We start from the raw sequence: 15,406 nt of genomic DNA on the forward strand, positions 1-15,406 counted from the left end.
TTGGGGGTGGCACTGAGGAGTGTATCACCTTTGGCATTTTAGTGTGATATTTTCAGAAGCTGCAAATTCAGGCCTCTCCTGCAAAGTGAATGCTTGTCTGGTGGTATGGTTAACCTTTCTCTTATTAGAAGTATAATTGATCTATAAAAACCTTTATTTTTAAAAGTTATAGGCTATTTTACTATAAAATTCAATGTGGAGTGGATTCTTCTCTCTGCCTTATTCTAAATTAGAGGCTGTGATCCTATCATCATATACCCCTTTATATATCATATACCCCAATTGTTTCCCAGCCTATCTTTAAGTTATAGTAATAGCATCCAAACCTTAAGGAATTCTAATTAAAAATAGGTATATCTTCTATGAAATTGAGTCTCTTGTGTCAATTCTTATTTTTGCAATAGAATACAGACCTCTCATCACAAATCGCCCATCAGTGGGGCTTGAATTGTGACTTCCTTGCTTGGGAAAGGTATAGGGGGTCATGAGTGGCACCTCAAGGTCAAATGAATTGACCAAAGTGGGTTCCCTCTTTTCCTAGTTTCCAAAAACATGTGCTATAGGTTCAGGGTTTGCTCTCATCCCCAGACAGCTCTGTCTCCCCAGACAGCTCTGTCTCCCCAGACATCTTTTCTCCTGTTTCCCAAGATTCAAAGATTTTGAGCAAACCCTTTGGAAGAAATCAAAGAAAATATATGGAAGACAAATTGGATTGCTTATTAGCACTAAATGTAAACAACCTCTTCTTCAAGGCTAAGAGGCTTCTGCACTCTCTTTTCTTGGAAGGTTATAAAGGAAACAATCTTTCATCAAGGTTTCAACAGTATAAGACTAGATTTAATTGGAGAGCTCAAAGGGTTCAGATTTATTCATTTCAGCTACATGCTGAGGGCCCTATCAGTTCAGGCACTGTTCTTGATACAGGATATAGCCTCTAGAACTGGACATGCAAAATCTTTACTTTTGAGGAGCATATGTCTCCATTTTTATCTCTTCCTGAAATTTGACCAATAGTGTACCACTGGCAAAGTTTTCAGAGTGCTTTCATGTATAGGCTTCATGCATTAGTTTTTAGTTAATATTTTATTCATTATTGCTTGTATTTATATGTAAAAAGTAGATTCATATAATACATACAGTTGTAATAGTAGATCATATAGCTAAATGATTTCTGGATCGTGGCAGCCAACATATACTAAGGTCTTTACAGTTGAACAAAAATTTACTAAATTCTCACAGTGGCTAAGGAACTGTTCTAAGAGCATAGGTTGCAGGGCTGGATGAGAACATGGCCCTGTTTTCAAGGAGTTTGTAATCCTGGTGGGAGAGGCAAGCATTTGTGCAGCCACCTCTAATAGAAGGCCAAGTGTGTGTGCTGTATAGCATATATATGTAACAGTGATATTAATAACTGGCTGTGGTTCCTCTTCCTGCTATAATGACCTGGGGTGGTGGGGCTCACAGGTGCAGATTTAACTATCTGAAGTTAATCTCGTATGCAGAAAATGAAGTTGTTTGAATGTCTCCCCTTATTATCATTGAGTTACCCCTTTGACTTACCATTAATTTTCCTTATTTCTTACTTGAAATGTCCCAGTCATTTAGATTGATTGCAGTTAACTTTTACATCCTCCTATGTGAAGATTCAAAAATTAAAGACAGAGGCACCTGGGTAGCTCAGTCAGCCTCAGCTCAGGTCTTGATCTCAGGGTCATGAATTCAAGCCTGTGTTGGACTCCATGCTGGCTGTGGAGACTACTTTACAAAAAAAAAAAAAAAGGATTAAAGACAATGGTTGGGGGTTCAAGAAGAGGTTGCTGTGGATGGGGAGTGATAGAGAGGGGTTGTTGCTGGGTGAGGACTCTGATGATTCCCTTCAATACATTCTTGGATGCCGTATAAAAAAATCTAAGACAGTTATCAGACAGGAGATGTGCTGTTTGTCCACTCATTTTAACCTTCATATGATGTGCCAGTTAATGAATTTATAATACATTATTGCATAATGTAGTATTGATTCAATTGGCTTAATTCAGTGCAGATGCATTATTCTAGCCTTAGGACTTCTGCTTGCTTAACTTTCTCAGGATGAAGAATGGCTTATGCCAAAATTGAGTAATGAGTAATAGCTTTACTGTGTTTTTTCCTAATTTGCTATTTTTAAAATTTCAGTCTCTTAAGTCTCATTGACTGATTATTAACCAGTCTAAGTATTTTAAATATGTGTAAGTAATTAGTCTGCTGTGTGAATTAATTGAGTAGTCACTAAAATGGAATGTCAACTTTAATTTATTTATTGGAAGTGTTTCTATTTTTGTTGCACTCTCCTTCCTTTGTAGGTGAAATATTATAGTTCTCATGGCTTTTGTTTAGTTGGCTCTTTGATTTGGTCCCACACAAAAGTGAGTTATTATCTAAGCCACAGGCATGAGCTTGAGGGTGGTGATACTAAAGAGAGGACCTGTCAGGATCTGGATAGATCCGGGGCCATGGTCAAACAAGAGAGTCCCAAGTGTGCTCTAGCCTCTTGCCAAAGACCTAGAACTCTTATCTAAAGTCACAGATTACAACCCCTAAACTTGGCCCATCATGATCCCAGTGTCTTAGCTGTTTCAAAGACATCAGACAAATCTTTCATGTCCTTTACCAGTCCTGAAAACAGAACACTAGATGCTACTGCTTAGTTAGTACCCAGCCCCTCACAAGGGCACAGCATGGATGCAGACATTCTCCTCTCTCCCTATACAGTTGTGGAAGTAGCCACAGACAGATGACCAGAGTTGAAGTCCTGGCATTTGGAAATAAAAAAACCCGGGTCCAATTTTATTGCCCTAACAGTCCTGTGATTTGAGAAATTTTATTAACTTCTCTGGATCTGTATCATATTGTTTAATAGCTTCACTGAGATATAATTTACATAGTATACAGTTCACCCATATAAAGAATACAGTTCGGTGGCTTTTAGTATGTGTACATCCATCACCACAGTCCATTTTGGAACAATTTCATTGTTTTCTTTTTTTTTAATAATAAATTTATTTTTTATTGGTGTTCAATTTACCAACATACAGAATAACACCTAGTGCTCATCCCGTCAAGTGCCCCCCTCAGTGCCCGTCACCCATTCACCCCCACCCCCCGCCCTCCTCCCCTTCCACCACCCCTAGTTCGTTTCCCAGAGTTAGGAGTCTTTATGTTCTGTCTCCCTTTCTGATATTTCCCACACTTTTCTTCTCCCTTCCCTTATATTCCCTTTCACTATTTTTTATATTCCCCAAATGAATGAGAACATACAATTTTGTCCTTCTCCGATTGACTTACTTCACTCAGCATAATACCCTCCAGTTCCATCCACGTTGAAGCAAATGGTGGGTATTTGTCATTTCTAATGGCTGAGGAATATTCCATTGTATACATAGACCATATCTTCTTTATCCATTCATCTTTCTATGGACACCGAGGCTCCTTCCACAGTTTGGCTATTGTGGACATTGCTACTAGAAACATCGGGGTGCAGGTATCCCGGCGTTTCATTGCATCTGAATCTTTGGGGTAAATCCCCAACAGTGCAATTGCTGGGTCGTAGGGCAGGTCTATTTTTAACTCTTTGAGGAACCTCCACACAGTTTTCCAGAGTGGCTGTACCACTTCACATTCCCACCAACAGTGTGAGAGGGTTCCCTTTTCTCCGCATCCTCTCCAACATTTGTGGTTTCCTACCTTGTTAATGTTCCTCATTCTCACTGGTGTGAGGTGGTATCTCATTGTGGTTTTGATTTGTATTTCCCTGATGGCAAGTGATGCAGAGCATTTTCTCATGTGCATGTTGGCCATGTCTATGTCTTCCTCTGTGAGATTTCTGTTCATGTCTTTTGCCCATTTCATGATTGGATTGTTGGTTTCTTTGGTGTTGAGTTTAAGAAGTTCTTTATAGATCTTGGAAACTAGCCCTTTATCTGATACATCATTTGCAAATATCTTCTCCCATTCTGTAGGTTGTCTTTGAGTTTTGTTGACTGTATCCTTTGCTGTGCAAAAGCTTCTTATCTTGATGAAATCCCAATGGTTCATTTTTGCTTTTGTTTCTTTTGCCTTCGTTGATGTATCTTGCAAGAAGTTACTGTGGCTGAGTTAAAAAAGGGTGTTGCCTGTGTTCTCCTCTAGGATTTTTTTAATGTCTTTTTTTTAATAAAATAATTTTTTATTGGTGTTCAATTTGCCAACATACAGAATAACACCCAGTGCTCATCCCGTCAAGTGTCCCCCTCAGTGCCCGTCACCCACTCACCCCACCCCCCGCCCTCCTCCCCTTCCACCACCCCTAGTTCGTTTCCCAGAGTTAGGAGTCTTTATGTTCTGTCTCCCTTTCTGATATTTCCCACACATTTCTTCTCCCTTCCCTTATATTCCCTTTCACTATTATTTATATTCCCCAAATGAATGAGAACATACACTGTCCTTCTCCAATTGACTTACTTCACTCAGCTCCTCTAGGATTTTGATGGAATCTTGTCTCACATTTAGATCTTTCATCCATTTTGAGTTTATCTTTGTGTATGGTGGAAGAGAGTGGTCTAGTTTCATTCTTCTGCATGTGGATGTCCAATTTTCCCAGAATCATTTATTGAAGAGACTTTCTTCTTCCAGTGGATAGTCTTTCCTCCTTTATCAAATATTAGTTGACCATAAAGTTCAGGGTCTACTTCTGGATTCTCTATTCTGTTCCATTGATCTATGTGTCTGTTTTTGTGCCAGTACCACACTGTCTTGATGACAAGACAGTGGTAATTGGTGGTAATTCTCCTTTGTCTGGTTTTGGAATTAAGGTGATGCTGGCCACATAGAATGAATTTGGAAGTACTCTATCTCTTTCTATCTTTCCAAACAGCTTTAGTAGAATAGGTATGGTTTCTTCTTTAAACGTTTGATAGAATTCCCCAGGGAAGCCATGTGGCCCTGGACTTTTGTGTCTTGGTAGGTTTTTGATGACTGTTTCAATTTCCTCCCTGGTTATTGGCCTGTTCAGGTTTTCTATTTCTTCCTGTTCCAGTTTTGGTAGTTTGTGGCTTTCCAGGAATGCGTCCATTTCTTCTAGATTGCCTAATTTATTGGCGTATAGCTGTTCATAATATGTTTTTAAAATCGTTTGTATTTCCTTGGTGTTGGTAGTGATCTCTCCTTTCTCATTCATGATTTTATTAATTTGAGTCTTCTCTCTCTTCTTTTTAATAAGGCTGGCTAATGGTTTATCTATCTTATTAATTCTTTCAAAGAACCAACTCCTGGTTTTGTTGATCTGTTCCACAGTTCTTCTGGTCTCGATTTCGTTGAGTTCTGCTCGAATCTTAATTAACTCTCTTCTTCTGCTGGGTGTAGGATCTATCTGCTGTTTTTTTTCTAGCTCCTTTATGTGTAAGGTTAGCTTTTGTATTTGAGTTCTTTCCAGTTTTTGAATGGATGTTTGTATTGCAATGTATTTCCCCCTTAGGACTGCTTTTGCTGCATCCCAAAGACTTTGAACAGTTGTATCTTCATTCTCATTAGTTTCCATGAATCTTTTTAATTCTTCCTTAATTTCCTGGTTGACCCTTTCATCTTTTCGCAGGCTGGTCCTTAACCTCCACATGTTTGAGGTCCTTCCAAACTTCTTCTTGTGATTTAGTTCTAATTTCAAGGCATTATGGTCTGAGAATATGCCCCTGGGGATGATCCCAATCTTTTGGTATCGGTTCAGACCCGATTTGTGATCCAGTATGTGGTCTATTCTGGAGAAAGTTCCATGTGCACTTGAGAAGAATGTGTATTCAGTTGAGTTTGGATGTAAGGTTCTGTAGATATATGTGAAATCCATCTGGTCCAGTGTATCATTTAAAGCGCTCGTTTCTTTGGAGATGTTGTGCTTAGAAGACCTATTGAGTATAGAAAGAGCTAGATTGAAGTCACCAAGTATAAGTGTATTACTATCTAAGTATTTCTTCACTTTGGTTATTAATTGATTTAAATATTTGGGAGCTCCCACATTCGGGGCATATATATTGAGGATTGTTAAGTCCTCTTGTTGGATAGATCCTTTAAGTATGAATGAGATAGTGTCCCTCTTCATCTCTCACTACAGTCTTCGGGGTAAATTTTAGTTTGTCTGATATGAGGATGGCTACCCCTGCTTTCTTTTGAGGACCATTTGAATGGTAAATGGTTCTCCAACCTTTTATTTTCAGGCTGTAGGTGTCCTTCTGTCTAAAATGAGTCTCTTGTAGACAGCAAATAGATGGGTCCTGCTTTTTTATCCAGTCTGAAACCCTGGGCCTTTGGATGGGGTCATTAAGCCCGTTCACGTTCAGAGTTAGTATTGAGAGATATGAGTTTAGTGTCATCATGATATCTATTCAGTCCTTGTTTTTGTGGATTGTTCCATTGAACTTCTTCTTAAAGGGGAATTTTAAGAGTCCCCCTTAAAATTTCTTGCAGAGCTGGTTTGGAGGTCACATATTCTTTCAGTTCCTGCCTGTCTTGGAAGCTCTTTATCTCTCCTTCCATTTTGAATGGGAGCCTTGCTGGATAAAGTATTCTTGGTTGCATGTTTTTCTCATTTAGGACCCTGAATATATCCTGCCAGCCCTTTCTGGCCTGCCAGGTCTCTGTGGAGAGGTCTGCTGTTACCCTAATACTCCTCCCCATAAAAGTCAGAGATTTCTTGTCTCTTGCTGCTTTAAGGATCTTCTCTTTATCTTTGGAATTTGCAAGCTTAACTATTAGATGTCGAGGTGTTGAACGGTTTTTATTGATTTTAGGGAGGGGTCTCTCTATTTCCTGGATCTGAATGCCTGTTTCCCTTCCCAGATTAGGAAAGTTTTCAGCTATGATTTGTTCAAATACATATTCTGGCCCTCTGGCCCTTTTGGCGCCCTCGGGAACCCCAATTAAACGTAGGTTTTTCTTCCTCAGGCTGTCGTTTATTTCCCTTAATCTATCCTCATGGTCTTTTAATTGTTTGTCTCTTTTTTCCTCAGTTTCCCTCTTTGCCATCAACTTGTCTTCTATGTCACTCACTCGTTCTTCCACCTCGTTAACCCTCGTCGTTAGGACTTCTAGTTTGGATTGCATCTCATTCAATTGATTTTTAATTTCTGCCTGATTGGATCTAAATTCTGCAGTCATGAAGTCTCCTGAGTCCTTTATGCTTTTTTCTAGAGCCACCAGTAGCTGTATAATAGTGCTTCTGAATTGGCTTTCTGACATTGAATTGTAATCCAGATTTTGTAACTCTGTGGGAGAGAGGACTGTTTCTGATTCTTTCTTTTGAGGTGAGGTTTTCCTTCTAGTCATTTTGCTCAGTGCAGAGTGGACAAAAACAAGTTGTATTGGGAAAAGGAGAAAAAGAGAGGAGAGAAAGAAGGAAAGAAAAGAGAAAAAGAAAAAAGAAAAATGGAAGAAAAAGAGAAGAAAAAGAGAAAGAAAAAGAAAGAAAGAAAGGGAAAAAAAGGATGGGGGAAGCAAACAGAAAAACAAAACAAAACAAAAACAAAAAACAAACAAACAAAAAACGGGGGAGTATCTTCTGATTCTGTATACTTTAAGTCCCTTGACTTCCCCTGGAACTTGTCCTTCTAGCTGGTCTTCTGGGGGAGGGGCCTGTTGTGCTGATTTTCAGGTGTTAGCACTTGGGGGAGCTGCTCTGCCCCTGCCTGGTGCAGGGCTCAGTGGGGGTTGTTTACCCCGTGAAGCCCCAGGAGGAACAACCGCAGTGGGGGGGCGGGGGGCAGATCTGGAGCCCTGGAGTCAGCCCCCTCAGGAACTCCAGAGCTCTCCGTCTGCAGGGCCTGGAGGCTCCGGGCGGGGCCGCTGATCTGCTCAGCTGGGGCAGGAGCGTCCTTGCTGTCCTGGGCCCTCCCGGCCTCTGCCTGTCCCGGGGGAGGCCGGATCCTGGGCTGTGTCCCGGCGCCCTGGGCTCCCGGGCCTGAGCTGTTGGATTCGCGCTCCCGCCCTGCAGCCCCCTCCGCGGAGCCGCCCCCGAGCCCCTCCGAGCTGTTCCCGCCCCGCAGCCCCCTCCGCGGAGCCGCCGCCCAAGCACCCCCCCCCCCCCCCCCCCCCCGCCGCTCCGAGCTGCTCCGGGCCCGCCGTGCGCGCTGCAGCCCTTAGGGAGCTCGGCGCACTCTCCTGGGCGCAGGTGTCTGTTAGTGTCCCCAGGAGCCCGAGGGCATCCCCGCCCTCCTCGGTCCTGCTCCAACTCCCTGTGGGCCCCTTTCCGCCCGGGGAGGTTGCTGCAGCTCCTGCTTCTCCGGGACGGGGCTCTCCTGTCCTGGGGACACCCGCCCCGGCCTCAGCCCGGCTCCTCGTGGGGCCCCTCCCCCTTGGAGGCCTTTTGTTTCTTTCTTTTTCCCCCGTCTTCCTACCTTGATAGAAGCGCGAACTCTTCTCACTGTAGCGTTCCAGCTGGTCTCTCTTTAAATCTCAGGCCGATTTCGTAGATTTTCAGGATGATTTGAAGGTTATCTAGGTAATTTAGTGGGGACAGGTGACTTGGAGACCCTACTCTTCCACCATCTTGCACCTCCTCTCTTTTCATTGTTTTCAAAAGTAACCCTATACCTAGCTATCACTTCCCATTTTCCCCATTTGGTCTTGTCCTAGGCAACACTAGTCTATTTGTCTCACTCTAGATTTTCCTATATAAATGAAATCATACAACATACCGTCCATAGTGACTGGCTTATATTAGCATAATATTTTCAAAGTTCATCAATGTGTAGCATGTATCAGCACACAATTCTTTTTTATTGCCAAATAATATTTTACTCTGTGGCTATACCACAGCTACCACAGTTAATTTATCCCTTCATCATTTGAGGGACATTTCCATTTTTTGGCTGCTATGACAAATGCTACTAGAAGGTTCATGTACAGGATTTAGATGGGAAACTGAAGGAATAACAGGTTGCCCTGAAGGGTATCTACTGTTCTAAAATTTGATGTGATGGGAATCTCTAAGAGACAGAGATTTTTTTTTTAAATTTCTGGGAAGTTTTTTTCCTTCCAGGAACTATAGCTAGAATCCCTTCCAGTATCTGGAATGGTTTCAGACATGCAGCAAATATGGGACTCAATAAATGTGCAGCGGGGCACCTGGGTGGCTCAGTCACCTAAGCATCCGACTCCCAATTTCAACTTGGGTCATGATCTCAGGGTTCGGGGATCAAGCCCCACATCAGGCTCTGCGCTCAGTACAGTCTGCCTGAGATCCTCTCCCTCTATCCCTCATTCTGTTCACTCTTTCTAAAATAAATAAATAAATAAAAACCTTAAAACAAAACAAAACTGAACAGAACTTCCTCCTGCATCACCTTTAATGTCTTGTCCATTCCTTTCCTGATCTACAGGTATCTCCGATGAAGACATTATCAACATCACTCTTCCCACTGGAGTCCCCATTCTCCTGGAACTGGATGAGAACCTGCATGCTGTTGGGCCTCACCAGTTCCTGGGCGACCAAGAGGCCATCCAAGCTGCTATTAAGAAAATAGATGATCAAGGAAAAGTGAAAAAACGAGTGGAAAAATGAAGGCTTTCCATTTGCTAGCTAGGAATAGCAGTAAAAGAAGTGGCATGCAGTGTTTTATGGGTGCTGATCTCTCTTCTCTCTTTATTTTCCCCTGATTTTTCCAAAATGGGGCTATGGGGTAGAGTTTCTATAGGTAACTAGGTAATTTATGTTGCCCAGATAAAGGCTTTAGGATGCCTGAGACTTTAAGTCTTATGAATGAAGTCTCCTGCTAGTCCTGTTTGAATTAGTTATTCATGGGGGCTAATTAGTAACCAGTAGGGCTTAATCAATGTCCTAAGTTTCTAAGACAGGAGAGTAACAAGTAGAAGTGAAGTTTAAGGTATTCATCATTCAATAAATCATTATTGACTCACTATTGACAGGCACTACTTATTCCAATAAGTAGTTCACTTTTATATTACTGAGACTTTCTGCAATGATAGTAAGGTATGTTAGATAATAAACTCTACTTAAGTATTTATTACTAATTAGCCTTCTCCTCTAGGAAAAGGGATGCTTTGCTAGTTAAAACCAGAGGCCCATTAAATGGGATAAATCATAGGTGGGTTTCTCCACGAAAGCCAACAACAAACAATAAGGCCCTTTGCCTTGGTTTCTCCACGAAAGCCAACAACAAACAATAAGGCCCTTTGCCTTATCTCTAGTCCAGAGACATCCTTTCTTTGACGTTCGGTAGGATTCCCCTTTGGCTGCTAGAATTAGCAACATGGAGACAACTCTAGCTGTTTATATTCTCCTTTTGTTCTGTTGTATTAAACTTCAAGCTTTAGGTACTTAAAATTGGTTTAAAAATAAAGGTCTGTGACCGAAAACAAATCCCCAAAGTGATAAACATTAGGTAAAAGCCTCTGAACTAGTCTTTGGTTCAAAATCTTCCTGTAACACTCAAAGAGTTACATGGATATTCTCTACAAATTGAACATCAAGGTTTGGGGAAAGGTAAGATATAGTGCATGTAATTTTATTCACATGAGCAGGGAAAATATGGTACATTGGGGCTTGTCATAAACATGTATTGTTCATCAGCCAAGAGCAAGTGTATATAACATAGAGCAGCATGGGTAGGCCATGGACAACATGATTACTTATCAATCTCAATAACACTATTTTCTAGATTATATTTTTAAATCTCATGGTCATGTAAGTCATCATTTCTTTAAACTCTTACCTTATTTCAAGGCAAGTGACATGTATTTCAGTGATAAAGTCATGGGGGAAAAATTCATCAGTTTTTCATGGTTTTCCATTGGTGGATTAATCTATTTATATCCATTTTATAGTAAATGGCAATAGAAGAAAACTAATTCTGAAACCCTTGCTACTGCTTGGTCTCCATTTGGTCCTTACTTTGGACTCTTTTTGCACACTGGCCAATGGAGATGGCTGGGAAGAAGAGCTGAAGCTGGAGTGCTCACAGCTGGCCACATCTGTGATGCATAAGGACATGGAATGTGGATGCTTTACATTTTGACCAACACATGGTGTCTACCATAACCCTTCATTTTAGTCCAATTGCTTAACCAAGTAATATTCTTTAGAATTCAGAGATCAGATCTTCCTATAATTCCAAGCCTATGACTAGGCTATACCTCAGACTGTTCTTTAACAGTTTCACCTCTGGAATTGAACTCTGATTTTTCTAACCCAATTGGTGACCATATCTTAATGCAACTCAAGAGCTTAGATTGGAGTCTTCCCTTGTCCTACATCAAGATGTTCACTCCCAAAGTACTCCCCGCAGAATGATGTGCTTCTACACACAAAGCTATACTCACAACCAGTCATTTTGGAATCTTGCAATTTTCCTAAGATAGGGTTAAATTTTTTGCTGATACTTTCTGATATAATTTGGCTTATTGTTTTTGAGATCTTGGCTGAAATAAATGAGATGCTTATGAAAACCTCATGTAAAATTATTTTTTTAAGATTCTATTTTAAGGAACCTCTACATCCAGCATGGGGCTCAAACTCAGAACCCCAAGATCAAGAGGCACATACTCTACTGACTGAGCCAGCCAGGTGCCTCAGTTTTTTTTAAAGACATGTAAGATTATTTTTAACAATTCCAATACTTCAACTTTAGACCACCTAATGTACCTGTTTTCTTCACATGGCTTACAAGATAGCCAGAATTTTTGATGTAGGAATCTTGAAGGCTACTAACTGGAGCCAACTAGACATGTCTCCTCTGCCCAGGCTGACATGATTGTCCCAGTGTGGAACCAGTGTGCTAAGATGAGGGCCATAGCAAGATGCTCCTAGAGTTTCAATTTTTAAATATCTCAGATGAATACTGTATCCCAGGACACTGAGAATTTACTTTTCCAAAAGAACGGACATTCTGCTTCAGAGAATGAAGGTTTTCTCATCATCTAATACTAATTTGAACACGGACAAGAAAGCATCCTTGGACAAGGATATGTTATGTCATGTATTTTTCTTTGATAAGATGTGCAAGAAAGATTTCTGAATGAGATCTGCTTATTTCCACAGTAATGGTGGTGGTTATTTGTCTTCCAATCTGGGAAGCCTCCCCATGCTCTGTAGCTTTTCAGGGGCAAATTGATTTATTCATTTCTTTTTGGTTGTGTTGTGTGAGCCTATTAAAACCAATCCCCGGTGGGCAGCACTTGGCCAGTCCAGTGGCCAAATGCAGAAATCCAACTGGTCATGTCGCCACCCAAGAAAAGAGAAGAGCGAGGTCAAGTACTTCCCCACACCTTCCTTCATGTAGTTAGAGTTCTTCGTTTTCCTGGCCCCTCACTGCTTCTGACAGAATGGGCTAGGGGAAACAGTTTTACTAGACAGAGGTTGCATCCTCCCTGGTGTCATTTTTAATTCATTTTCTTGCTCTTGCAAGCAACAGTCTATTCAAAGTTCAGCTTCCCCATTACCTGGAAAGCCTTTCCTATGTTCTTCTTCCCTCAGAAACATACCAAGATTGCCTCAATGTTGCAGTTCCTGATTATGTTTCCTGCTTTTGTGTTTTGCATAATTGGATTTTCCAAGTTTTTGGCTGTTTGTAGTATTGAATCATGCCTTGCCTCACAATAGATCTGGCTGTGGCCTGAGAGTTTTCCACATTGGACTATGAAGGGAATTTAAAACACTGATTCCAAGGGGAAAAATAAAACATCCAAAATATAAGCATATTTTAATCATTCAATCTTCCTCCTACGACAAAGTTAGTTGGCCAAATACTAGGCAGAAATGAAAGTCACTCTTTTTCCACAATTGGTAATGTTTTATTTGTTGGAGGATAATCCAGCTATATAGTCTAGCCTTTAAGACACTGGGACCTTATGTTGCCAAAAAATTGTAAGTTCCCTTGACAATTTTCTAAAGGTAAGCTAGGGTGTCACTATCTCTTCCTACGTATAGACAGTAGAGCCACATACTTCTTACTTGCTTTTTATTTAAGTCGGAGCTGGCCATTTAAGCTTACATTTACTCTGATTTGACAGGAATACGTTAAAAAAACTTTTTATTATAAAAATCATTAGGGACACCTGGGTTGCTCAGTGGTTAGCATCCGTCTTTTGCTCAGATAGTGGTCGCAGGGTCCTGGGATCATGTTCCACATCGGGCTCCCCGCAGGGAGCCTGCTTCTCCCTTTGCCTGTGTCTTTGCCTCTCTCTGTGCCTCTAATGAATAAATAAATAAAACCTTAAAAATAAATTAAAAATATAAAAATCTTTAAACATCCACAAAAGCAGAGAGTGTAAATAGCACAAAGAACACTCATGCCTGTCTATCACCCAACTGCCACCTCAGTCACCTGTGACCACTGTTAGGTGTATCTCCCCTCTCTCTACACCGGCCCCCACTGGATTTTTCTGAAATAAATGCCAAAGATTAAGCAGTATAGATTCTGAAAGGAAAATAGCTTATTTAAATAGTCTGCACAGTTTAAATGGAAGCCATCAATAGTCTCTTCTGAACTTTGTCTTTTTTTTTCTTTTTTTTTTTTTGGTGCTTTAGAGAAACCACATGGCAGCCTTTGCTAAGTTGTCCAGTTTGAATCTTGGCTAGTATATATTGTCTGTATTACCTCTGGTTGCTGTCTAGGGACCTGTTAGTCTGTTATGTGTGGTTTCTGCTGAATAATGTGGGATGATTTGGTGACTCTGGTGTTAAATTCAACTGTTTTAAAGATGAAAATGTTCCTGAGACTACTTTAAATAATTCTGAAGCCAATTGCATAGATTTAAGAAATGAGCACATTTGCTGATGTTCTTGTGAATCAGGTTACTCACTATGGGAGAAGGGAGATAGAACACAGAAACAGATAAAAAAGAATGCTCTTTTATTGGTTTTGAACTGGAGATATTTATATGAAGGTGTGTGTGTGTGTGTGTGTGTATGTGTGTGTTTTCTCTCCCTAACACCACCTTTTCTCACCCTCAACTCCCCATCCGCTGAAAGGACCTAGAAGCAAAACCCTAGTAATAATGAGGATACCTACTGTCCTGAGCTTGCTTTCTAATTACTATTCCATTGAACCAGGGATGTTTGGGAAAATGGTCAGTTCCAGGTTTGGGACAGAAAATATAAAGAAGAAAATGCCCAGAGACTAATGGGACACAAAAATTGCCTTCAAGTGCCAAACTTGGGACAATTTGAGATTAAAGACAAGAGTGATGATGATCACAGATAATGAAACATTTGTTTTAGTCTGCTCAAGCTGCTGTAACAGACAAGGTGGCTTAAACAACAAACATTGGTCACAGTGCCAGAGACTGGGACGTCCGAGATCAAGGAACTAGCAGATTTGGTGCCTCATGAGGGTCCTCCTCAGATGTTTTCTTGACAGACATCTTGCTCTCATGTGGTGGAGAGAGGAGGGGTTGGGGGTGGATCTACCCTCAAGACCTCATGTAAATCTGAGTATGTCCCAAATACCTCCAGACACCATCACATTTGGGATGAGGGCCTCGATATTTGAACTTTAATTGGCTATTTTAATTAAAAGTTAAAAAGGACATTTGGGGCCTGGAGATTATAAGGTGATGTGTCATGTCTGTAATTCACTTCTGAATGGTCTGGCCAACACAAGGTCCCTATATATTTAGAGAGAGACAGGAAGCAAATGTAGTAAATGTTATAATTGATAAACCGAGGAAAGCATGTATAATTTTGTATTCTTCCAGCTTTTCTATAGGTTTTGAAATTTTTCAAAATGAAACCAGGAACAATAAAGTGACAGGAGGAAAAAAATTGACAAAGAAGCAATTAAAACAAACAGCCTACATGTAGTGACTGGATAAAGGTGCTTGATTTCTGTGCTGTTTTGCTCTTCTTGAAATCTCAGTCCTTGTTAGGTAAGAGAAGAAACTTCTCAAGACTGTATTGTCAAGAAACAAGTTGTACACGCATTTCATTTCAATTATGTTTGGCACTGCAGTTAGGCATTACACCGACAATTAGCTTTTCTGGTGATAGAGCAAATCAGGAGCAGGATTATGGTTGCCATTACTTTGTAGCTGGACAAATAGTAACTGGAATTTCTTTCTCTTGATGCAAAACCTTCTATTTTAATCTCCTTTACTGCCTTGGGGTGGCATTCCTTCTTACTGTCACCATTTGGCTCCTGAGCCGTATGTATCGTCTGGGCCTGTTTCCTTGAATGTTAACTCTGTGCAGCAGCCAGCTTGCAGGTGTTCTTTGTGTCATTCATCTCAGTGTCCCAGTCCCTGCCTGAGTCCATGTGACTCTGAAGCAGCCTTGGTTTCTACTGCTATTCCAAGCGTCCTTCTACTAAGACTGATGAGGGTCAAAGGCCTGCAGTGACCGGTTCTCATTGCCCCAAACAAAAGGCAAATGGATTGTGTTGGCACTAAAGAT

At 40.9% G+C, this 15,406-nt stretch overlaps 1 protein-coding gene across 1 annotated transcript in view; it reads left to right on the forward strand.

Annotated features, from left to right (window-relative positions):
- The window catches only part of BPGM (bisphosphoglycerate mutase), a 33,928-nt gene extending 21,219 nt beyond the window's left edge, over window positions 1-12,709 (forward strand). The window contains exon 3 of the mRNA XM_077849985.1: window positions 9,378-12,709. Within this exon, the coding sequence (XP_077706111.1) occupies window positions 9,378-9,559 (182 nt within the window). The 3' untranslated portion in view covers window positions 9,560-12,709. The remainder of the gene's footprint in view (window positions 1-9,377) is intronic.
- Window positions 12,710-15,406: the final 2,697 nt, after the last annotated feature.

Source organism: Canis aureus, chromosome 15 (genome assembly GCF_053574225.1).
Source record: "Canis aureus isolate CA01 chromosome 15, VMU_Caureus_v.1.0, whole genome shotgun sequence".
NCBI lineage: Eukaryota > Metazoa > Chordata > Mammalia > Carnivora > Canidae > Canis > Canis aureus.